Consider the following 25,776-nt stretch of genomic DNA (forward strand, 5'->3'; position numbering starts at 1 on the left):
ACAGCGTTTTAGCTTATGTCTTATAACTTATTACTTTTTTTCCTTTTTTATCCTTATTATTTCAATTAAAATCCATTTTTAACCCTTATAATTTATTTTAATTTAAAATAAAATAATTATATATTAAATATCTTTTATGTCATTTTACATTTATAAGTTAATTGAACCGCTAATTTTACCAAACACTTCAATGAGCTTATAAGCTATCAGTCTCAACCATCCGCTATAAGCTATAAGTCATCAGTAATCAGCCATCAGTCATAAGCTATAAGCTATCAGCTAGCTTATCAGTCAACCGTTATTTTTACCAAATAGACCCAATAAAATTTTATTTTTCATTAAAAATAAAGTGCTACATCAATTATAAGTTTATTAATTAATTAATTTAAAAATCTATAATCGAGATAATAAATTGATTTAAATTACTTTAAATAAAATATAACTATTCTCAACTAGTTTGTTTGATAAGATTAAAAAAAAAGGTTTATCTTTTATCTTTTCAGTACATAGTAATAAAAAAAATTGTTTGCAAACTATTGTTTAAAGTAACTTTTTAATTTGTTATTTTTTCTTTCATTTATATCCTCATTATTTTAATAAAAATATGTTCTAACCCTTCAATGTGTAACTCCTTTTTATTTTTTTGTTTTACAATCATCCGACAGTTCTAGCATCATGTAGTTTCAGTCTCCTCCCAATTATAATTGTGGCGGATTAAATCGTAGTTCTCCTTACCAAATTTAACGTAAATCACCACAAAACCAACTAACAATTGTTTTAAGCGATATATCACCTGTTACTTTTTTTTTTGGTTATACCATGAATAACGATCAATAAAATAGTAAAACTAGTTTTCTATCCAAAAATAACAGCGGAAAATAGTATTTTAGTAAAACTAATTTTTCTAGCATCTGATCCATAAATAACAGGGAAAAATAGTTTTTTTTTAATTGCTTGATTGAGTCTTCGATAGACTACACATATTCTCCACCTTGTGATCTCGTTCAATACAACTCTAACCACATTCATCATGGCAAGGCATATATAATATAACCTACCATAACTCTAAAAACTAACATATTTAAAGTAAGCAACTACCTAATCATTTCTAATATCCAAATAAAATTTTCTTCTCGGTTCATGTTTCAAATAAGTCCAAATCTGTCCGTGTGAAGGATGAACAAGCTCTACTGCACATGGTCTCATATTTTGGAAGACCTCACTATTTAGGAGGTTCGATTTTTTTAATAAATATTAAAACACATAAAAGTGTTATGATAAAAACTCAATAGGTAATATCTCATGTTATTTTAAGTGCTTCATTTCTTCTCAGTTGGAATAGATTGAACTCATATATACTCTATTTTCTGGTCAATGGAGACTCACTTGAACTTAATTCTTACTCAATTTAGCTTGATACTCACTATAATTAATCATAATATTATAAAAATTCAGCATTACAACCATGATATTAGTCTATTTCAAGCGCACAAAATTTCAACCATACCATAATTTTCTTCTAGTTCATAAAATTCAGCATCATAACTATATCATACCTTACATCTACTTTATAACAATCCGGTATCATAATCATACCATGTTTTGCTTCTAGTTCATGATAATTTAACGTGACAACAATACAATATTTTACTTTTAGTTCATGAACATTCTACATCATAACTACACTATTCCCTCCGTTTTAAAATGAGTGTGTTTAAGATTTTTACATACAGATTAAAGAACATAATTATAGTGTCATAAGATAATACATTGCACTTTTACTATATTAACTTTATAATTGTGCTGAAAATAATGTATAGAACAAAAATAAAGGACATAATGGGAAAAATTACAATTATTATTACATTGAAAAGTGAAAATAATATTCATTTTAAAATAAATTTTATTTGCTGAAACAACACTTATTTTAACACGGAAAAAATATATTCTACTTCCTGTTTAAAAGAATTCAACATCACAACACAACTATACTATACCCTACTTCAACCTCATAAAGTTTGCATCACAAGTATATCATAACAACTATACCATATCCTACTTCTACCTCATAAAATTTAGCATCACAATTGTACCATATTTTTGTCATACCTCATGAAATTCAGCATCAAAACCACATCATAACCTATTATAAATTCACTAAAAAATTCAGCATTAACTCATATCGTAATCCAATTTTTCTCTCTAAAATCATCACAAAAACCACATCATAAATTATTCTAAATTTACTAAAAGTTTAACATAAACCATATCTTAATCCACATTATGTTCACTAAAACTCAATATAAAAACAACATCAAAGCCTATTCTAAATTCACTAAAATTTAAAATCAAAACCTTAATAAAATGAATTTAAGTTCACTTTTCTTTAACAAGACAATCTTATTTAATATAGTCATAACTTTCAAATTTTCCTTGTCACTACTCATTATAAATATTTAACATAAGTTTACTAACAAAAAAAATACTATTTTTTCTTTTTATTTTAGCTATGAACCCTAATCTCTAAATTTTTAATAATGTCCACATAACTATCAAATTAAATCTAAAATTAAGATTTTCATCTTTAAAAAAAAAAAACTTATATGCAAACTTGAAGGAGAATTTGATAAGATTTGAAGAGTAGATAGAAAATCCGAATTTAACATTTTTCCTTCTTTGATACTTCTACTAGAATGCTACAAAATATTGAGTGCTCTAAAATTTTGATCATCCTCTAAGGTGTGTTTTTAATCGCCTATTCGATTCATGCAGGGGAGAAAGCATCCCCCACATGCACATACACACAACAATGTATTCACTCACATGTACTAGAAGAATAAAATAAAATAAAAATAGAAATATTCAAAGATAAATTTTGATATACCTTACTATTATTGTTCCAAACTCAGAAAATAACTCCTTCAACTTTTCTTCATTAAGATTGTCATTAAGGTTTTTCAAGTACAAATTAGCACCTGTAATTTCTCTTACCTTTTTATTTATTTTTTTTTCTCAAATTTGGCTTTTAACTCTACCTCCCTTTCTGGTTTTCTCTGAGCCCTCCCCACAAATGAAAACTTTCCATCATTTGTTGCATAAAAGTTTTTCACGTAAAAGTTTTATAAAAGTTTTTCATGACCACAACACTTGTTTCATAAAAGTTTTTCACGTAAACATTAGTGAACTTAGGTGATCCATTTCCTGACCTTTTTTGGCGCCGTATGAAATATCCTACATAAACTTTTTTTTGTCCTTTATTAAAATATCATCCAATTTTTCAATAGCATTTTTGCAGACCCATAATTGTCCAATTGAACAAAATCGTATCCCCTGACTGATCAATGTCGTCGATAGAAACCTTACAAGAAAGCACAGGTCCAAAAGTAGCAAAGGTATCATGCAACGTACTTTCCCGAATGTTAGGATCCCGATGAGAAAACATAATACGAATAGGATTCTAATTTAAAGGGGTGAAGTTCAAATGCTCCATCGCATTCATAGCTACACCATAAATTTTAGTGAGTTAAGAGAAACAAATATAACTTAAACATTGAATTGTAAAGTGGAACAATTTTTATTTTATTATAAAGAACACACTGTCTTAATGTAATTTGATTTTGACTGCGCTCCTCATAAAAATAACTTAATACTACCTCAAGCTTATAACTACTACAAAGGTTATATCTCAAGGCAATGTCAAACTAAACTCACCTCATTAACCCAACCTGATTAAGGTCTTGTACCTGCAATTAAGCAAATGAGTGGCCCACTAGAAACACTAAAATCCCATGCAAATACTACTCTATTGCAACCCTAGTGGAATTAATCATTAATAAAAAGAAATAAATGAAACAATGGCCAACTTTTTCCTTTTTTTTCTTGATAATTTTCATACGTGACTATTTCTTAACATAAAAATACTATAAGATATACCTTCAAAATTCTGTTAAACTAAGAAAAAAAAGTACATGACAGAAATAACATAAATACACATAAATATACAATACAATATAATTAGAGAGAAAGAAATACATTGTGGTAGCCAACATTACCAACCACTCATCCGGTAAAAAAACAGCATTTGTTAAATCACCTTCTTTTCATTAATTTTTAATTAAAAAAATTCTTTCAAGCTTATAAAACCAAACCTACTATCCAAGAAGAAAAAGACTCCATTTTATAAAACCAAACCTACTGCCCAAGAAAAAAAAGACTCCATCAATTTGATGCATCATAACATGAATAACAATTTCAATATTAAGATAAAAGACAGCTCATGTGTCAATTGCACCGGTGTTGAAAAGGTATATAACATTTCCATGGTTACATCGCTACCATAATTGTATATTAAACATCACTACCAACATTTAAATGATAAATGATATGCCAAATATGATTTAAATGATGAATGGTTTACTAAAGGTATTTAGAAAAGAACACGCGTCATCAATGTTCAAATGACCGAAATACAACCAAAATGACTAACGACATTTTGAAAGGGTTTTAAAAAGAAAGCCCACAAAAAAAAAACAATAGTAACCATGATATCATGGTTTATAATGTCTATACAATTAGGGAAACTTCAACTTTATTAAATAAGAGAATAACACATTAAATACTAAAGTAAAAGACGGCTCACACGCCAATTGTTGTCGCGTCGCCAAAGATTACGATATTTTAACAATTACATAGTTACAACAATTGCATTCGCGTTGGTCATATTTGACAACAACTTTCTACGAACATCAAGGATCACAATCATGATTTTAATGATGAATGATATGTCAAACAGAGTTTTAAAAGGGCATATCTCCACAATTGTGATTATGTTTTTTAACGTACAAATGATTGTAACATAACCACATTGAATAACAACATTTTGAAAAGGGTTTTAAAAAATAACACGCGCCAACAATCATGACTAAGGTTTTTAACTTACAAATGATAGTAACATGACCAAAATGAAAAAAAAAACACTTAGAAAATGGTTTTAAACAACGCGCCAATTTCATATGCGTCAATAAAGTTTATGATAATATTTCCATTATTGCAACCGCATCGATATAAATGACTAATTTTTTAACATGCTACGACAATAATATTTTTGATATTTCAAAAAGGTTTTTTATAAAAATCCCGAGAAAACACTTTTAACCATGATGCATATTTTTATTGTCTATATCAATGGGTCCACTTCAACCATATTTTGTCACTATCATCACAAAAAATGTTGATCTATACATATCACACACAAAAAATGTTGATATAGACATATCATTCAAAAAATGTTGATCTATACATATCATCCACAAAAAATGTTATTTATATGTATCATATCACTCACAAAAAATGTTGATCTATACATATCACCCGCAAAAAATATTGATCAATACTTATCATATATTCACCCACAAAAAATTTTGATCACCCACAAAAAATGTTGATCTATATGTATCATATTGTCATACCCCAAAATTTACCCGATCATATTTACGTCGGTCTAAAATTTATGCATTAAAAAAGTACCAAAATAGGAGCCATGGGGTTTAACATTTTTATTGGTAAACCCAATCTCTTATAAAAAAAAGATGAAAAAAAAGAGAAGAAAAAATTCTTAATTAGACGTGGGTGTGTGATTAGTAGGTATTTGGACCCAATCAAATTCAAGCCCATTAGAACTAATTTATTTTTATTATACTCTATTGAAATATCTAAATATTTGATAGTTACATATATGTATTTAATATTATATATTTGGATTATACAATTAAACAAAATCGCTTTGTATAAATGTTACTCTTTTTATTATTTATTTTATATAGATAATTAGCTATTAAAATATTATTAACTAGTTATACTATTATTAGTTATAAGTAACTTATTAGAATTAAGTGATATAATTATTAGAAAGTATAAAAAAAAAAAAAAAAGAGAGAAAGTTGCTCAAAATCTTCACAGTGGCCAAATCGATATGAGAATTAAATCTCCAAAGTCCCATTTCAGAAAAAAAATCATATTGTTCATTCATAATTTCCAATCAATACAAAATCACCACAAAATCAAATCCCTCCAGGTTAATGCCAAAGATTCATTGGAATTTTGTTAGCCTAAAACTGATGCCATGTATATATGGATTGCAGGTACAGAGGAAAAGGGGATTTTTTGGCCGCAAAAAGCCTGTTCAGAACTGTAAATTTCGTGAGGTTAGTGGCCATGGCAGAAAAAGTTGGAAGGAGATTCAAGCCTCTTTAGGAGTCTAGAACGCACTCTCGTCCTCCTCTGAAGCGAATCCAATCCTTACCAATGGCTGAAGCATCGTATATCACGGCCAGTGCTCTTACGACTTGCCTTATATATTTCAAGTTTTGTCACAATGATATAGGAATCTTAAACAAACTTTGAATATGTATTTGTGTTTATGTTGATGTTGTAAAACTTTCTGGACAATTAATTGAAGTTTGGTTGCAGATTAGAGAATCCACCATGGCTAGGTTACTTAAGCTTCAGATTGGGGATTCTTTAATTAGGGGAAATTGGTCCAAACCATGGCCACCAATGGATTCACTGGGAAATTTACAATCGATCCATGTATTCGAAACTTATTTATTCATTGTTTCTTACTAGATTCAGATTTACAAGTCAATGGCTACACACAAAAACGTGGCTAAAGGTTCTGGTTTATTTGGCTGGGCGCGTTTTATTCTTATTTAAAACTTCGTTTGTCTTTATATTGCTTCCGGTTCGTGTAACACCCCAATTCTACCCAGGCATATAGGTACAAATATCAGAGTATAAAAATTAAATTCATAAAAACAATTAGGGCGTTACACTTAAGTAACCACATAACCAAACATAACATACCCGCAAAAGATGCGTAACACAAATAATCAAGAGGACGGATACACATAAACACCTGAATGTATTCATACTTGTATAAATGCATCGGTAAACAAAATATCCACAACATCCTTCCAAAATACATCACATGAGAAGGTATCCAAAATACATAATACGAATACATAAAAAGGATCAAATATACATCAAAAGGATCCTATAAGCATTATCTACAAAATAAGTGTTCGATCCCCCCCCTTAGGTGTTACGTATCACGAGCGGACGTCACCAAAACGGACGACTACAAAGAGAGCACCTACACTTGCGGATCACCTGCACATTACCCACGAGTAGGTAACATTAAGGCAGAAGGGTGAGAATACAATTCATAATGAAAGCATGATCAATATAGTAATTCCAACAATATCATTAAGAGTCATATAACAAGATAATCCAATAAGTCAACCACAATCAATATATAAATAATGCGGTACATGGATGATAACATTAATTATAAAGACCGAAGATGATGAATGAGACTCGACTATGCGTATGCATGTGGTACCAAATCCGGAGTAAAACTCCTCCTTGTCATTATGACAAATACACCTTGCCGAGCATTATGCTGGGACTTCTTTCCCTAAGGAAAATACACATTTGTCGAGCAGTAAGCTACGACTAACCGTCATCGAGCATCTAGCCCCCACTGATGACCTCTTGCCACTCGGGCAAATACACCTTTTTACCGAGCATTAAGCTCCCACTGGTAATAATTGCCAATTCAGGCCACCTGTTAATAGCATTCCGCCATTAACGTAATGAAATGTCATGCTGTGCATACAAACGACTCAATTACATAACAACAACAACAACAATATAACTCGGTCACATATCTACATCACACCGGTTATATTATTCTATACGGATACATCATCAAAATTGCCACTCAGGCGTTCATATTCACACAGCACACGTATACCGTCAAAACATACTTGATTAGCAAATATCATTTCACAAAATACATTTATGAAAAATCATTCAACCACCAACACACTCCTCTTTATCATAAGGCATACTCAAGGGTTCTCATAATACTTCAAACGGCGCGTAGAAACGACCTACGGTTCAAAAGATACAACAAAACAAAGTTTGGAAAAACAAAATTCCACACAGTCCGCTTGAGCTCCGCTCAGCGGACCCAGACAGAGAATCACCAAACAAAAATACAGAACCTCCGCTCAGCGGACCCAGACAGAGAATTCCTGCAAAAGAACCTCCGCTCAGCGGACCTGCGTAAACCCAGAAAAACCAGTTCTGCAACAGACCGTCTCAGCCCCCTCTAAACCATTCAAAACCCATTTAAACCTTCATTTCAACACCAATACAACACAAACATGCTATATATACACCTAATCCATGATTATCATATGGTTGGATCATCACATATCATCTTTGACCTAAATTTCTTCATAAGCAAGAAAACATGGAGAAATGAAAAACAAACATGATCCATGGGAATATCTATCATCATAGCACACATACACACCATAAAATCCAGTTTATATCTTCAAAACTCACAAAACACACAAGTTGCCATTGTTGAACAAGCTTGGAAAAGAGGAAGAACAAGAACAAAGCATACAAAACTACAAGAACCATACAATCAAGATAAACTATATTCATCCCCCTTACCTTGGTTGGGTTCTTGGCTCTAGCTTGGTTTGGATTCTACAACTCTCTTCTTCTCTTTGTTTTTCTCTTCTTTCTCTTCTCTTCCCCAAGTTCTCTTTCTTTCTTACTATCTCAAAATATCTCTTTTTCTCTCTTTATCAAAATATCTCTTTCTATTTCTCTACTTCTCATTTTCCCCCACTCAACTTTCATAAATTCTAATTTTGGCCCAAATGTCACTAAACCTTAATTCTAACCAATTAACACCCAAAACATAATAATTACACACATAGAAAGTAATAAGTAAAATATTAACATAATTAATATTTACCGACTGACTCGACTCGAAAACGGTAAAATTAGGAAAATGTAGCAAACATCACAATTAATCAGAAAAACACATTTATGGGCGTTACAGTTTGCTTCCCTTATCAACTGGTGTAGTAGGCGCAGATGATTTAATGAGGAGACTGATAACCAAGGGAACGGGTGTTCGATTCCTGGTGCCCTTTGGTTTATCAGCTGTGCAACTCGCTGCAGAATTTGGTGCTCGCAGCTGTGCGCTCGCTCACGATGATCCTCCAATCTGAGCCATGCGATTTCCACCAATCCAGATCCAAGGCATCAAGGCTGAAGGATCATCATAGACACTCAAGAACATGCTCTACAGGATAATCGCCCAACCAGGTTTTTTTGGGATTTATTTAAATTATTGATAAAAGTGAATTATTAATTGGGATTTATTTAAATTGTTTTATGTTAAAGATTTTGAGTAATTGATTTAATTAATTGATAAAAGTGAATAACTTAATAATTAGCTTAAAGTAGGATTGGACTAATAATTATTTAGAATTATTTTCCCGATTATTTTGATTACTCAATTTAATTAATTTAATCAACTTTAACTATAAAATCACAAAAACCCTAGAAAGGTTATATGCCTTAGGGTTTGCCCAATCCCACCGCCCATTTGGCAAAAACACTAATTCTTATTCAATTAATTCTGGTTTAATTCTCTCCTCGACCCGACTAAATCTATTAGTCGCAATGACGAGAGATAAAATAATAAAACATTAACAATGGAATTCGTTGTCATGTAATAACCAAACCTATTGGTTACGAGAGGCAATGATTAAACCCATAATTTAATTACAAATTTAAAACACATTTTATTTGCTGCCCGCGACGATCGAATCTATCGGTCAGAGTAACCAGCAATACCCCGTATAATCCGTTAACTATAATGATCAAATCTATTGATCATCGCAACTAACGGTGACATATCAAATCAGGGTTGTACGCCCAAACATTCAAAACACACTAAACCACGAAACTACAGAATTTCATCTCTTCAATACTACGATGTTCAAAACTACGATAAGGTAATTCAAAATACCTTCGAACTTCGCATCTCAAAACTACGATAGGCCATTTAAAAAGCCTTCAAACCATATTAAATCAAACTCTAATTCTAAGGCGTACAACCCTGTCCCCGAACTACATTGACTCTGATTCTCCATAAGGAGATACGTAGGCACTTGGTAACAAGGCGAGTCCCCCTCCCTAAAACCTCAATTCAGTTCAAAACTCACTTTTCGCCCTATTCATTTCCTTAGCTATTAAATCTTAATATTTAGCCATTAACCTTCTCTTTGAACATAAAACCTTAGGAAAGGGTTGAGGGTGCCTAACACTTTCCCTCGACCTGATTATAATAATCTTACCCCGATCTCTTAACTGCGTAGGGTTTCCTATTCGCCCTGGTAGAACATTAATAAGAACATTTTATAAATATTAATAATTTTATCATTAAAATTAACATATCTAATCATTTTTATCAGAAACGCGTAGTAAGACACTTATTATGACACGAAAAGATTGTATGAGATTTACACAAATATTTCATTCTCTCAAATTCTATATTTATGCAATTCTCTGCTTTGGAATAAACACTTGCAACAAAATTTACTCCTCGCTGAATTTCCTGTTTGAATTAAGGGATTAACTCAAATGAAATCTCTGGATATTCAAATTCGATTCCAATTGGTATCTCAGAGTTGAGGTTCAATCGTGGTAATGGGAGGAAGTGAGAAACCACCATAGACGACCTTGTGAGAAAAATGACTAGAAAAGTTTAGGCAATTGTGGCCGTTAGATATGTTTATTTATGGCAGCTTCAAGTTTCAACGACCGTAATTAACAAAAATGACGGTTCTAATAAACATAAATATTGATGCCACTAGGTATAAAACAATGGTTTATGATAGACCACCGTGAAAACCGCCATAACGAATCATGTTAAAAACGACGGTTCTTTAGCTATAAATATTGACGGTTGCAACACCACAAATTTCACATTTTACTTGAAAAAAAATAAACACTATGGCAGTTTGAACCACAACAAATTCCATTAAAAAATATAATTAGAACCGTCATTATACTAATACATATGATTACTATATATTTTCTCAACCAGTACGGTTGAGTTGACAAAGATTATAGTAATGTAAAAAACATCATTATACTAATACATGTGATTCAATCAATAAATAAATTACATATTCTTTGCCCTCTTTCCAATTTGTCATTATGTAGCTCCAAAAACATTTCCCATGCTATAATTAAACTTATTATCATTTCAATATGCTAGTATTACTCCGGGACCAGGTCCGAGGGCGTGGGCGTAGAGGCGCTAGTGGCGGCTTGTAGACGGCACTTGAGCACTTAGGCACGTCGCATCGGAGCGATCGGGCTATTCGCGGCGTTAATGAGGCGGCGCCGGTGGCGCTCCGGCCGCCTCCGGCGGGCGGCCCGGCCTTCGGCCGGCATACTGCGAATATGTTTTAATTATTGCCTAAAGTTTGATTTTTGAATTTGAATTCGAAATACATAACATTCCATGAAGTGGTGCATTGTATTTTTATGAACCATTGCAATTATATATTTTAAATAATATTGTTTCATGAAGAGTTGCAACTTATGAAACACACTTTTGCATGGGCTATAAATACAAGCTTGTTATTTTCGGAATCAACACACAAAATCATTATCCTCTAATATATTTTCCAGACAGCTTCCTTGCATTCGAGTTTCTTCACCGGTCTTGTGCAGACTCGAGTAAGGCTGAATTATCCTGGGTATTCAGGCCGTTCCAACTCTAAGACAATCGAGAGTGTGCTTGAAATACTTTTAAGGAAAGTGATTCCGTTCGCGATTCAGCCTGGATCCATTCGATCTCACCGATATTTCTAACAAAGGAAGTAGAGCGGTAGTAGTAGTGGTGGTGGTGATGGTGATGGTGGAAATGATGATAGGAGTGACAATTGGTATTTATGAAGTGTGGTTGGTATGTAGCTAAGTCCCACATCGTTTGCTACAAAACTAGAATTAGTCTTTATATACCAACTAAATATGTGAAGATATGAATTAAAAATAATATGAGAGATATGGGCTGCTGACAATTATTAATGCTCAAGTTTAATATTTTGTTAAAAATAATTTATTAAAACGTACCAAAAAGAAAAAAATTAAATAAATTCCATGTCATCAAGTAGCTTTTGCCACATCACCAATTAAATCAAAGCCCAATCACCAAATAAGGTAAAAGGGTATGGTAAATCCAAGATTTGTGTTTTATAAGGGGTCTTTACTAAAAAAAATAAATCCAGGGGGCCTAAATCAAAACACGCTATAATGACAGGGGGCTTAATATATTAAACCCTTATTGTAATTAATGGAAAAGATATCTCTAAAATAAAAAAGAATGGAACGATTTCCAATTATTGTGTTTACTAAATAAATCTTACAATTAAATAATATATTAATTTAATTTTAAAATCTTGATAGTAAATTTTAAATTTTTTTTTTTAAATTGGAAAATATATGGAACATTTAATTAGAAAGAGTATTACCCAACAAAAAAAATATTGCAAAACCCAGATCATAATTAATTTTATTATTTATAACAAATAGTGAAAAATGACGTTTCAAATTTGTTAATATAACACTAATTTTAAGATAAGAATATAAATCTATAAATAAAATAACATCAATAAAATTTCAATAGAAAACTCAATTATAACTTTTTCAATTTCAAATTTAAAAATTAAACCTAGAAGTTTTTAAAATAAAGGAGTTTTAATATCTAATCTGACCATTATTATAATTATATATTACTTTATCTAATCAAAGAGTTTTAATATCTAATCTTGACAATTATAATTATATATTACTCTTTATAATTAAAGAGTTTTAATAATATAATTGTTTTTAATAATAAAATTGCAACTTATATATTGTGTCTCTTTTATATTATAATAATATACATTAAATGTAGAAGCTTTTAGGGTCTGTTTGTTTCCAATGAGGGGAGGGGAGGGATTTTAATGGAGGGAAGGGAAGGGGAGGGGAGGTGAGGGGATTTTTTTTTAATTAGATAGGTGTTTTGTTCAAACGAGGGAAGGGGAGGGATTTTAATTAAAAATATGTTTGGTTCATGAGGGGAGGGGGGGGGGAGTTTTATTAATAATTTACATTTTTATCCTTATTATCTTATATAAGTGATACAATATGATATTCAAATGTGAAAATTTATATATATTTTTTCGTTAGTAAATTTTTTAATATTGAGTGATTAAAAAGTTATAATTTACTACGTAATGTTAAAAAATTAATTTCACTTAATTCGAATAAAATGTTCAAAAACAAATTAGATTATATGTTGATAACAACTTTTAAATCTTAATGAATTATTCAACATATTATATACATAAAATAATTTATTATTAAATATAAATGGTTTAAATATTTTAATAAAATAAAAAAAAATTAAAATGAAAGATTTAAAGTTTGATCTAAAAGAAAATATGATAGGATACATAACAAAATTAGAAAAAGAAATATAAATAAACCTAAAAGAGTTATAAAAAAAAATAAAAAAGTACAATGATTATGATTTATATTAAGGACAATTTTTTTAAATAATTTAAAGGTGGAGAATAATTATAATAAGTTGATAGAAGCAATCAGAAAAAATCACAGAGAAGAGAACAGTAATATAAAAGAAAATGAATAATTTTGAAATATTAAAATAAAACTGAGGATATTATAGTAATTATAATAAGTTTTTAAATATCAATGTTCAGATTACCTCCCTTCCCCTCCAAATCCCCCCGATTTGGGGGACGTAAAAAGTATGTTTTGGAGGGGTTTTGCTCCCCTCCCCTTCCCTCATAAAATTTGAACCAAACACATTTAATTAAAAATATTCCCTCCCCTCCCCTCCATCTACCCCGAACCAAACACACCCTTAAGCATTTGACGGGAGCTTTCATACATTGTAGGTTTGGGAAAATGAGCTAATATCTCAAACAGGTTTAATAAAGTTTTAGAATTAACTCATTTAGATTCAACTGGGGTCGGGTAGATGTGAACGTATCTATGAGATATGAGCTATTGGCTGATCATTTTAATGTCTATCTTTTAACTATTTCTTTTACTACTGTTTTATAAAATTGAAGGAGACCACGTGTCAGAAAAGAAGTGTACTTGCAAAATTTTGAAGTGTAAACAATAATTTTGTTTTCAATTTAAAATATTTTTACTGTAAAAGTAATTGAAGAGTTGTCTTTTTAACTTAATGCAATAATACTTACTATCATTTTTAAACAAATTTTATTTCAAGGTTAAATATTTAATTTATCATTATAAAATTTAAGAATAAAATTATTTTGTAATTATTTAGATCCTTATTTGAGATATAATATTGTAGCAACCTGCCCTAAAATTAAAGTTTTAGAGTCGCCACCTATTCTACTAGGGCGAATAGGAAACCCTATGCAGTTAAGAGATTCGGGGTAAGTTATTATATTCAGGTCAAGGGAAGGTGTTACGCACCCTTAACCCTTTCCTAAGGTTTTGAATTTAAAGGCGAAGGTTTATGTCTAAAATGTTAAGGTTTAATAGCTAAGGAAATGAATAGGGTGAAAAGTGAGATTTAACGAATTGAGGTTTTGTGGAAGGGGACTCGCCTTGTTGCCAAGTGCCTACGTATCTCTTTAGGGAGAATCAGAGTCAACATAGTTTGGGGCGGGTTGTACGCCTTAGAATTTAGTATAAGGTTGTTCGAAGGTATTTTGAATTACCTTGTCATAGTTTTTGAAATACGAAGTTTGCAAGGTATTTTGAATTACCTTATCGTAGTTTTGAAAATCGCAGTATTGAAGAGATGAGTTTTTGAGTGTTTTAAGTGGCGTACAACCCTGGTTTAATATGTTAGCGTTAGTTGCGATGATCAATAGGTTTGATCACCATAGTTAACGGATTGAATGAAGGATTGCTAACCATTCTAATCGATAGATTCGATTATCATGAACAACAAATAAAATGTATTTTAAATAATTATTAATTCATCGTTATCCCTCATAATCAATAGGTTTTATTATTACATGATAACGAATTGAGTATGCTAATCATCGTAACCAATAGGTTTGGTTAAAACCATTTAGCAAAATAAATGTATTTTATTATTTTATTTCTCACCAATGCGACTATTAAATATAATCGGATCGAAGAGAAAATTGATTAAGGATTAATTGAATAAGAATTAATGTTTTTGCCAAATGGCCAGTGGGATTGGGAAAACCCTAATGCTTTGATAACCTTTCTAGGGTTTTTGCGATTTTTATAATTAAAGTTAGATTAAAATAAATTAAATCGAGTAATCGAAATAATCGGGAAAATAAATCCTAAAACCTAATATAGCCCCAATCCTAATTTTAAATATATCATTAATTCAATTTAAAAATCAAATCATGAGTATAAAATAATATATTAAGTTTAATCATATAATTATATAAATAATATATATATATATATATATATATATATATATATATATATATATATATATATATATATATATATATATATATATATATATATAGAGTAATGTTATTCATACACCACTTTCTACACCAAATACTTACACCCAACACTATTCACCGTATTTATACGGTGAATAGTGTTTTTTAAATAAAAATATATATTTCATGAACAGTAAAATATTATTATAATAATAAATAATTTTTTATTTTTTTAAATTTGTGTCATTAACCAACTTTATAACTTCATTAACCAACAATTTACATTGCATTAACCAAATTTGGTGACTACTGTGAAGTACTGTTCATGGGTGTGAGAATAACATTATTCAAATTTGGTTAATGCAGTGTAAAAATTTGGTTAATACAATAATGAAGTTGGTTAATGCAACATCCAGGTATTAAAAATAATTTTTAGCAGTCACCAAACTTGGTTAATACAGTGTAAAAACTTGGTTAATACAGTAATGAAGTTGGTTAATACAAAATCCAGGTATTAAAAATAATTTTTAGCAGTCATCAAACTTGGTTAATACAGTGTAAAAATTTGGTTAATGCAATATTGAACTTGGTTAATGCACGTTTGTACATGAACAGTGTCGTCCGTAATTTTAAAAATAAAAAATATTTTTTATAAATATTATTATTTTATTTTAAAAACACTGTTCACCGTATAAATACGGTGAACAGTGTTTGGTGTAAGTATTGGGTGTAAGAGTAGCATTACTCATATATATATATATATATATATATATATATATATATATATATATATATATATATATATATATATATATATATATATATATATATATATATATATATATATATATATATATATATATATATATATATATATAGGGGTGGCAAAACGGGCCGGGGCCCGCCGGGCCGCCCGCGTACCCGCCAAAAAGTGGTGGGTTGGGTTGAGATTTTAGGCTCGCCGCTCGCCAAAGCCCGCCCCGCCAAAACCCGCCGCCCGCCATACCCGCCCCGCCAAAGCCCGCCGCTCGCCAAAGCCCGCTCCTCCTCCAAAACTCACTCTTTTTTAGTTAATTATAGTAATTGCAATTCTTGATGGTTTATTTTATACATTTATTTATAAATATATGTAATATTTTTTTGAGTAAATTTGTTAAAAAATTACTTTTATAAAAAATTGTTTTAAAAAATAAGTGAAAAGTTTAATTAAAAGGTAAAAAAAAGCCTATTAATCTATTAAAAAAATATAAATAAAAATAGGCGGGTAAGCCCGCCGCCCGCCAACCCGCCATCTTGGCGAGGCGGGCATGACTTTTTTGCCCATTTTACTTGGCGGGCATGCCCGCCCCGCTCGTTTTTTTGCGGGCATAAGGCGGGGCGGGCGGCGGGCGGGGCGGGCGGCCCGTTTTGCCACCCCTATATATATATATATATATATATATATATATATATATATATATATATATATATATATATATATATATATATATATAATAGAACCTGGGCAAAATCCTGTGTGATGACTCTTTGAGGGTCTATCGTATGCCTTCAAACCTGTGTGTTGGATCCAATTCTGAGATCATCCAAAGGTGGTGATTGAAAGGTACATGGTGGAGTGCACAACCTCACACGCACTGGATCTGGGATTTAAGTTTGTTAAAAAAATAAATGTCTCACCTGGGTATCGAACCCAGGTTCTCTCCTTCCCCAACAAACGCCTCCTGCAGACTGTGCCACTTTCTCACGTTGTTTTAATTATACGTGAATTCCATAATATATGGAAACAACCATTACTCAGAATTTAAAAAACAACAAACGCGCGCCCTCTGTTCCTTCTTCTTCGTTGAGACTTTTTCCTTCTAGAACTTTTGCTACGGATCAGCCACCCCTTTGCTACAAATACAGTCGTAGCTACTAACCTGCAAATCTCAAATCCACAATAGAAACCAAATAAATCCAAAGAAAGAACCCAGATTAGTTAAATGTGATCCCCTAAGCGTGAAAACACCATTAATTTTGGTTAATTTGATCTCTAATTGTGAAGCCCCAATTTGAAGGATACGAAACCCAAACAATGGCATCCGGTTAAACCTGCATCGAAACTTCAATCAAACTAACCAGACACCATCGAAATACCATGACAAACTAGAATATATGATCGAATACAATTGAAATCGCGTAAATCTATGAAATCAAAGTTAAAAATAAAACGCCTAAACCGTGAGTTATGGGAATCGATTCTGATTGCTTCGGTTGAGGGCAATGATCGTAATAGCTTCAGAAAGCTCCAGAGAACCAGTTGAGATCCTTTGTTTGGCCTAAATCCTCCTGATAACTTGAATCCGAGTTTGATTGTTCTTGAGTTTTTTTTAAGTTTGATTAGGATTTAGAAGGCCAGATTTTCGTCCCCCCTCCATATCAATCATTTCGAATATATATGGATTATTTTAGGGTTATAGAATTGGAAAGAATCCATGATTGGAGTGATAAATATTTGATTCAAAATTAAGTTCCAATCTTTCTATTTTTGACTTAAATCTTTCACCAATTATAAGCCACTCGAAATATTTAGATGTAAGGCTGATCGTATGCTCAAGATTCACTTCAGAAATATATGCAAGCGCCCCTTAGATATTTTACCATTATTTATTTATTTTAAATTGAATTTAAGTAAATAAATTTCATAATAAAAGAATTAAAATAATGGAAATTATAAGAATGGAATTATGGGTCTTATGTGAGATTAGGATCATGTTAAGAACCCAAAGTCGCCCAACTTGCTCACTTTGCATTTTATGCATTTTCTCAAAATCGCCCAACTTGCGCAACTTGTATCTTGCTCAATTTTTAACATATGGAGGTGTTCTTGGATTTTTCGGAAAGCTTAAAGAGTCGTCTAAATGACCCTTTTGGTTTCATCTCAATTGAAGCTTCCATGCTCAAGTTATGAGCTTTGACCCAAAAGGTGTTGTTGTTGAATTTTTTGGAGGACCTATAATCTCTTTGACCATATCTCTTGAGTGAAGCATTTCTAGCCTTGAGAGACAAAGTTGTAGAGAATCCAATTTCCTTCAGAATAGGCTTTGGTTGGGAAATTTTTGATACTCCATGTGAAAGTTATGACCAGTCAAAGTTGAGTTGACTTTTCCTATAAAAAACCCTAATTTGAACCTTTTGACTTTGTTCATTGCTGAGTTTTTATTAATGGATCATGGTCAACCTTTGATCAAATGATGGATATAAATTCATATACTTGATGTTGACCAAAAGTCAGGAGTTTTAACTGTACTTTGACTATAGTTGACTTTTAGGTCAAACTAGTCGGCTATGGGTCATCTAAGCCATTGAGTGAGCATTCCTTGGAATTGAAGCTTGACTTTTGACATGAGGATGCTTTGAGACATATGAGACACCTTAAGATCCATTTGAGGCCTTAGAGATTCAAACTCTTTTGATAAAGTGCAAACCCTAATTTAGGAGGCCCTCGATTAGGAGAATGTCTAATAGAACCATGAGTGATCTTGGACAATTGAGGAACCTTTGATCGAATATAAGAGGGCAAATTTTGGGGTATGACAAATATATTTTAAAATTATGTAGATTTTTATAGAAAGGTTAATAAAACAAACAAAATCAATTGAGATTTTGTAATTTTAATAAATTTAAGAAATAACTAAAACTTATCAAAATATTTTCAAATTAACTTCATTATTGTAATCATGATAAAAATATTTTAAATGGTAGTAATGAAAATTTAATAATAAATGATAATCATAAAAAATAATGATAAAAGATAAAAATTTATTAATATAGTCAATTTTATAAACTGAATAGGCTACAATTGATTTTATAAACGTGAATAAGTTACAAATAATTTTATGAAAGTAATAAATTTAACTATTTATATAAGAGAAAATGGGTGATGCACTGACAATGTAAAAAGGTTTTACACTGTCAACCAATCACGGTCATGTATCCCAATAAACCATACTGTTATGTTTAAATTACGGAGATGACATGGCAGTTTGTTACATTTTTATTGGATGACAGTGTAAAACTTTTTTACACTGTCAGTGCATGTCCATTAAACCCTTTATATAATTATTTGTATACATGAGAATAAAAAGCAGATTATGAAATTTTCATAATTTTTTATTTTAGAATTAATTTGACAAAACATTTTAAATTTGAGATTCTTATATTTGTTACACTATCCAATGGAAATTACTTAATAAGATTATTTTAAATATATGGGAATAAATATATATTATTTACCATATGTTTTAGATTTCTATTTTTTAATAATTGTACATATTCAGATCTAATTTTTCTATTAACATATTCATATTTTCATTATTTATTTAATTTTTAAATATTTTATCTTTTGATCTTGAATCTTTTGACGGAGTACTATCATACATTTTAGATTTGTAAAATTTGTAAATTTGTAATTTTACAGGGAGCTGTCATTTAATTTAGGTTTCTAAAATTGGAATAATATCTATAATATATTTAATAAATTTTTAGAATTAACTCATTTGAATTCAACTAGGGTTTGTTAACTCATTTGAATTCACGAGTAGATATGAACGTATATATATGAGATGCAAGCTATTGCATAAAATATGTTTGATATATATAAAAGAATTTTACAAGTGAAATCCTGACCAGACCCGTGCGACAGCACGGGTTTCCTACTAGTATAAATAGAAAATTTTAGTTTGAGTTTTCTTCACCCCAACAAATATAGTCTTGTGAGTGTATAGGAGTTTTAGTAGTTGTGTGCAGTGTTTTAAAAATCGGACTGGACCGACCGGTCGAACCGGGAACCGGCCTGGTAACCGGTCTGGTTCAATAGTCAGATCGATTATGCCATCAAACCGGTGAAAACCGGAAAACCGGCAGTTTAATTGTTTTTTTTGTTTTATTTTTAAATTTTTTTAATTTTTTTTTAAATATTTTTTTAAACTTTTTTTTAACATTTCTTTTAAACTTTTTTTTTAACTTTTTTTTTAATATATTTAGTATGTATTACTTAAATAACATTCTCACATAGTTTTTTTCGTTAGTGACAAATTAAAAACTTTATTGTCTATTTGTTATCTTTGTTAATAAATTTTGTTAAATAGCATAAACATATTGAATTTTATTTGATTTTCTTTTTAGGAGGATCCTATTTTGAATTAAATTTGGTACACATTGGAGTTATTTTGTTATAAACTATTCAATTAGATTATGTTGTAATTAGACTTTGTTTGCAATTAGACTTTCTAATTTTTTACTATTTTGTTATGTGTGATACCTTTGTTTAAAACTTGAATTTAAGTTATGAAATTGTGAATTTATGATATGATATTTTTTAAAAATTTAAACGCTAGTTATATTTTTTTAGAGACTGAATCATCCGGTTCGACCGATTTTTATACCTATATAATGACATGTCGATTCAACCGGTTTAATTCGGTTTGGTCGTGCGGTTCGATCAGTGATCCAGTGGTTCGACCGATAAATCAGTGACCCAGTACCCTCACCGGTTCGATAACCGGTCCAGTTTTTAAAACACTGGTTGTGTGTCATCTAAGTAGTATTTTGGAAATACTGTAAATTGGGGGGTGACATGTATAATATGGGAGTGGTATGTAGATTTCTCGAAAGTAAATTCTTCCAGGAGCTGTGTAAGGTAAGACGGCCCATTTAAGATAATGCAAAGCCCAATCTTGTGTCCTCCACAATGTATATATAGTTTCAAATTGCCCTATTTTTCAACTCTGGTTTTCTCTCGTCTTCACTTCCAACGTATGTAAGATTTTGAATCCTTTCTTACTTCTTTTTCTCTTCTTCTTACTTTTTCTATCTCTAATTTACGTTTTTTATTTTTTTGTTGTAGCAGTCACATTCAGAGGAATATACTCAATCCGTAGCTTCATATGGTAATTTTTACTACTTGTGTAAATATTATATAACATGCATTTCATTGCTTCAAACTATGTAGCACCGACGTCTACCTTAAAAAATAAATGTGTAACACCGACACTTGTGGTTATATTTAATTTATTCATTTTTTTAATTATCACCAGTGTCGCTGTGTCAGTGTATTTAGAGTGTCAGTGCTTCATATTAAGAGAGACGTGTGTTTCTAGCTTCTCTATAGGTGGAACTAGCATGAATTCTATCATACATATACATATATTTATATACACTAACTTAGTTTGTCTTCTGATTCTTGTGTCTTGTATCAATATATCTATCTAAAGGCAGCAAAACCATCAAAGACGGCTCGTCCAACCGTGATTGATGCGGAGCTGGAGGATAGAATTAGTTGGTTACCAGGTCATATAATAGACCAGATTCTGTCACACTTGCCCATTAGGCATGCTGTGACTACAAGTGCTTTATCAAAAATGTGGAGGTACAAATGGACCACAATACCAAATCTTGTGTTTGATAGAGAATGTGTCTATGAACCTTCCCGATGCCCTTCAGATATTGTTGCGATCAAACTTTTGAGAATTATTCATCACGTACTTTCACGTCATTCTGGGCCTATCAACAAGTTTGTGTTCTTCTATCAGGAACCCGTGATTGAGACTTACTTTGATAGGTGGATACTTTGGTTAACCAGAAAGTCTATCAAAGAGCTTGAGCTGGAGATATGGAATTGTCAGCCCTATAAGTTACCTTGCTGCTTATATTCTTGTCAAAGCTTACATCGTATACAATTATATCATTGTTGGATTCATCCTCCATCTGCATTTAAAGGATTTAGGAACTTGAAAATTCTTAAATTGGATGACGTTACAATAACTCAAGTTGCCTTTGAAAATTTGATATCCGGATGCCCTTTGCTTGAAGATTTGAGATTGACATGGCTTGATGGTTTCACCCAAGCTATTATTCACGCACCAAATCTCAAGAATTTTGAGATTTATGACGTCAAAGGTGGTATATTGGAGAGTATTATCTTTGAAAACACTTTCCAACTAACTAAGGTAACTATTGATTTAAACATGTATATGAACTTTGAAATCAATCAAAGTAGATCGCACGGATGCTCTAGCAAATTGCTCAACCTTTTCAGTCATCTACCTCACTTACAGAGCCTGGAGATTTGTAGCTGTTTTTTAAAGGTATAATACTTAAACGTCTAATAGGATTTGTGTAATTTCGTTATACGTGTGTCTATATAAGCATGACTTATGCGATGGAATAATCAAGAAAATAATTAGTGATGTAGTGCAGACTGACAGTTTTACCTCTTTTAATTTTTCGTTGTGGTCATTTTTGAGCTCTAACCATTCTTTTTTGATTCAGTATTTGGCTGCTGGTGTTGTGCCTGTAATGCTTCCTACATCTTGTATCAGTCTAAGTTATCTTAGCTTATGTATACGCTTCAACAACTTGAAGGAAATTTCGGCTGTGCTTTGCTTGCTCAAAAGTTCACCTAATCTTCAAAAACTAGAATTATATGTGAGTACTCATTTAATTTTGTTTTGGCTTGCTTCAAAAACTAGAATTTTTGCATGGGTACATGCCTCAGCGTTGTATGCTTAAGCACGGCATTATATCTATAACTATACTATGCATTTAAATACGGTTATAATTTAAATTAGACAAAGAGCAAGTATTTTTGTTAAAGTGTTCAAAAGTAAATGAAAATTTGAAAAGCGGAAAATTTTGGTTGTTGGCCAAATAAGTAAGTTAAAGAAGCAACTTGAGGTCAAGGTTATGCATAGTTGTTGAATGTAGAAAATTTCTACTAAAACAATTACAATTTGTTAACCACAAATAACATTGTGTTTATCAAAAGTTAGTAGAGACTTTGAAATCTTTTTGCTTAAAGTAACTGTCTAGACTTGGAAGTTAATTTCTAAGACTTGTAATTGTGAGTTATGATTTGCTAACAAAAGTTAGGTATCAATTGCAATTTAGACGGAGTTAGTTACAATATCAGTACGGCAGCGTCTTATAAATAAGAGACTTGTGTACTTCATTTTATTTTTCTGTTTTTTTATCAGTAAATACCATGTTACTTTCATAGTTTTATTGTGCTTTATATCTCTCATGCATACAACTTTGCCTCCTATTGTTGTAGGAGCCAAAGGAGGAGGAGGAGGATGGGACTGCCCTTTTAGCACAGGTCTCCTATTGTTGGAAAGATATCTTTTTTGAGCCAACCATACCTCTCGGAGCACGACATGTGAGGATAGTAGACATCTCTGGTACCAAATCTGAAATAGATTTAATCAAATTTCTACTTCTATATTCTCCTTTGCTAGAGAAGATGTATGTGAAGCCTAGTAAAAATGTCAAACCAGAGTTGGTGACCGAAATAAGTGGGTTCAGGAGAGCTTCAGGACAAGTTGAAGTTATTTACGATGGGGAAACTACTGTCCAAAGACACCCTATTGGATGCATTAGTCCAAATGAAGAAACGAAGTAGAGGGGGAACATTTCCAAAACATTTTGAAACACTTTCTGCTTATGATTTCTGAGTTTGATTATGTTAGTTTCCATGTTTCAAACTCTAGACCTTATATTTAAAGTAAGACTCATTTGATATTAGTTAGCTCACCACAAGCTACTTGTTGAGAACATATGCAACTGGTGTTATTTTACCGTTAACTATTATGTCATGCCATTCTAAAACTACAATAGTCAGAAGCTAAGTTAATCCTTGAGAAGTTTGCTCTCTTATATGATACATCAATGACCAATTCTGTTTGACTTGAATACAAAATGTATATATGATTATTTAGCAGCTATTTGGTTTAATATAGTTTTACAAATTCTTTGGTTCCGCTTTTTCAAGAGCCAAAAGTGATTTACTGGTGTAAAATTGATTTTGGCATGTTTGATTCTTTTAAAGTAGAATTGATTTTGTCTTTATAATTGATTTTACTTAAAGTTAGGATTTGTTGATTTAAGACATTAGAAATTATTGTATCTCACTAGCAGCTTTGAAACATTAGAAACCTCCATCACTTTGGGATCTGGTAAGCTCTTTGAGTCTTCTAAGCTTCATTATTTTGACATGAATTCATAACTTCCTAGAGGCAGAATACTCGCAGGTATCGGGGTTCTGAAGTAGACAGGGAGCTGCCATTATATTTATTTATGTGCGTAGTTACAATCTCTTATAGTTTTTCTTTCATCACAAGTCCAAGCTCTCGTGGTCTGAGCTCCCACGATTCGGTGTTTATGAGCTTGCTATTGTCTGGGATTTTTAATCTCCCAAAGTATTAATAAGAAATCATAATAGAATTCATAACAGCCATGACTCGCCTACAGCCAAGACCTATTTAAAGATAGGTTTTGCACCAGCATAAATTGCCATAAACCAATTATCAAAAGTATTATCCTCAAAATGTTGCAGAGGTTGCTTTGAAAGTGCTCACCACCTTTGTATTCTAGAAAGTTTACTTATATACCAAATATTTATAAAGTCAACTCATTACTTGTTCAACAAGAAAGACAGAATGTCATAAATTTTTTTATTTTATCAATCAAAATCAGAATTCTCAACAAAGAGGAAATCCAAGTTTTCGTGGTAGAGGCACAAGAGGTGGCGGATTTCATGGTGGTCGTGGTAGAGGCACAAGAATTTGTACTCATTGTGGGATGACTAAATTATACATTAGATTCTTGCTTAAAAAATCATGGCTTTCCTCCCCATTGGCAGCATGTTGGATGGTGCACTCAATAATTGTGCAACTGTAGAACGAAAGATAGAAAGAATCCCAATCAGAATTCAATGAAGAAAATAAGCAAGATCATGGTTCTTTGGTCACATTAGATCAACACAAGGCTTTGTTAACACTTCTCCAAGGATCGTCTCAATTGCAGTCTCATAATATTAACCACTTAACATCGAAACCATCTTATTTGCAGTCTCATAATATTAGCAATTTAACATCCAAACTTGATTTAGGCGCATGTATCATTTGCACTATTCCTAATACAAGTAAACCTGAAACTTTCATTCTAGACTGGTGCAATGCTTGAAGAGAATTAATCCTATAACCATCAAATTACCAAATGGATCTTTAGTAGCCACTTGTTTTGCAGGAACCATAACATTTGACCATTCATTTTATATAACAAACATATTATGCATGCCTAATTTTTAAGTCATGCAAGCTCGTTTGAGGCTACTGGCATAACACGATATTCAGGTTTAACATTAGATAACGCAAATGTATTTGTTTCTTACTTTTTCATGAGATCATGTTACCTCCAACAAAAACACATTATCCATATGAGGATCTCCTATCCAACGATGATCTGGCCCAATCTGCATGTGAATAACAAATGATTTTAACATCACCTTTATCTTCATATAACAGTCTCTTTCCTAGTGCATTCTTTATATAACTAAGAATTTGAATGACTGCATCCCAATGACTATCAC

The 25,776-nt window shown here is 31.3% G+C and overlaps 2 protein-coding genes across 2 annotated transcripts in view; one reads left to right on the forward strand and one right to left on the reverse strand.

Annotated features, from left to right (window-relative positions):
* LOC131598503 (F-box/FBD/LRR-repeat protein At1g13570-like) overlaps positions 1–3,442 on the reverse strand; it is a 6,343-nt gene extending 2,901 nt beyond the window's left edge. Inside the window, exons 1-2 of the mRNA XM_058871098.1 lie at positions 3,298–3,442; positions 2,110–2,143 (exon numbers count right to left, since the gene is read on the reverse strand). Coding sequence (XP_058727081.1) covers positions 2,110–2,143; positions 3,298–3,442 — 179 coding nt within the window. The remainder of the gene's footprint in view (positions 1–2,109; positions 2,144–3,297) is intronic.
* Positions 3,443–4,238: 796 nt separating this feature from the next.
* Positions 4,239–24,073, forward strand: LOC131598504 (F-box/FBD/LRR-repeat protein At1g13570-like). Its single transcript, XM_058871099.1, has 6 exons — positions 4,239–4,304; positions 6,141–6,203; positions 6,469–6,536; positions 21,577–22,495; positions 22,680–22,835; positions 23,461–24,073. Exons 1-6 carry the CDS (start codon positions 4,239–4,241, stop codon positions 23,806–23,808), a joined length of 1,620 nt encoding a protein of 539 aa, XP_058727082.1. The 3' UTR covers positions 23,809–24,073.
* Positions 24,074–25,776: the final 1,703 nt, after the last annotated feature.

The sequence above is a fragment of the Vicia villosa genome, linkage group LG4 (assembly GCF_029867415.1).
Source record: "Vicia villosa cultivar HV-30 ecotype Madison, WI linkage group LG4, Vvil1.0, whole genome shotgun sequence".
NCBI classification, from domain to species: domain Eukaryota; kingdom Viridiplantae; phylum Streptophyta; class Magnoliopsida; order Fabales; family Fabaceae; genus Vicia; species Vicia villosa.

Bases quoted from the DNA above. Each gene is read 5' to 3' on its own strand.
- LOC131598504 (XM_058871099.1), top strand. From the start codon at position 4,239: ATGAATAACAATTTCAATATTAAGATAAAAGACAGCTCATGTGTCAAT. The intron at 4,305-6,140 runs GTATATAACATT...TATGGATTGCAG, and splicing joins ATTGCACCGGTGTTGAAAAG to GTACAGAGGAAAAGGGGATT. The intron at 6,537-21,576 runs GTCCAAACCATG...ACACTAACTTAG, and splicing joins TCTTTAATTAGGGGAAATTG to TTTGTCTTCTGATTCTTGTG.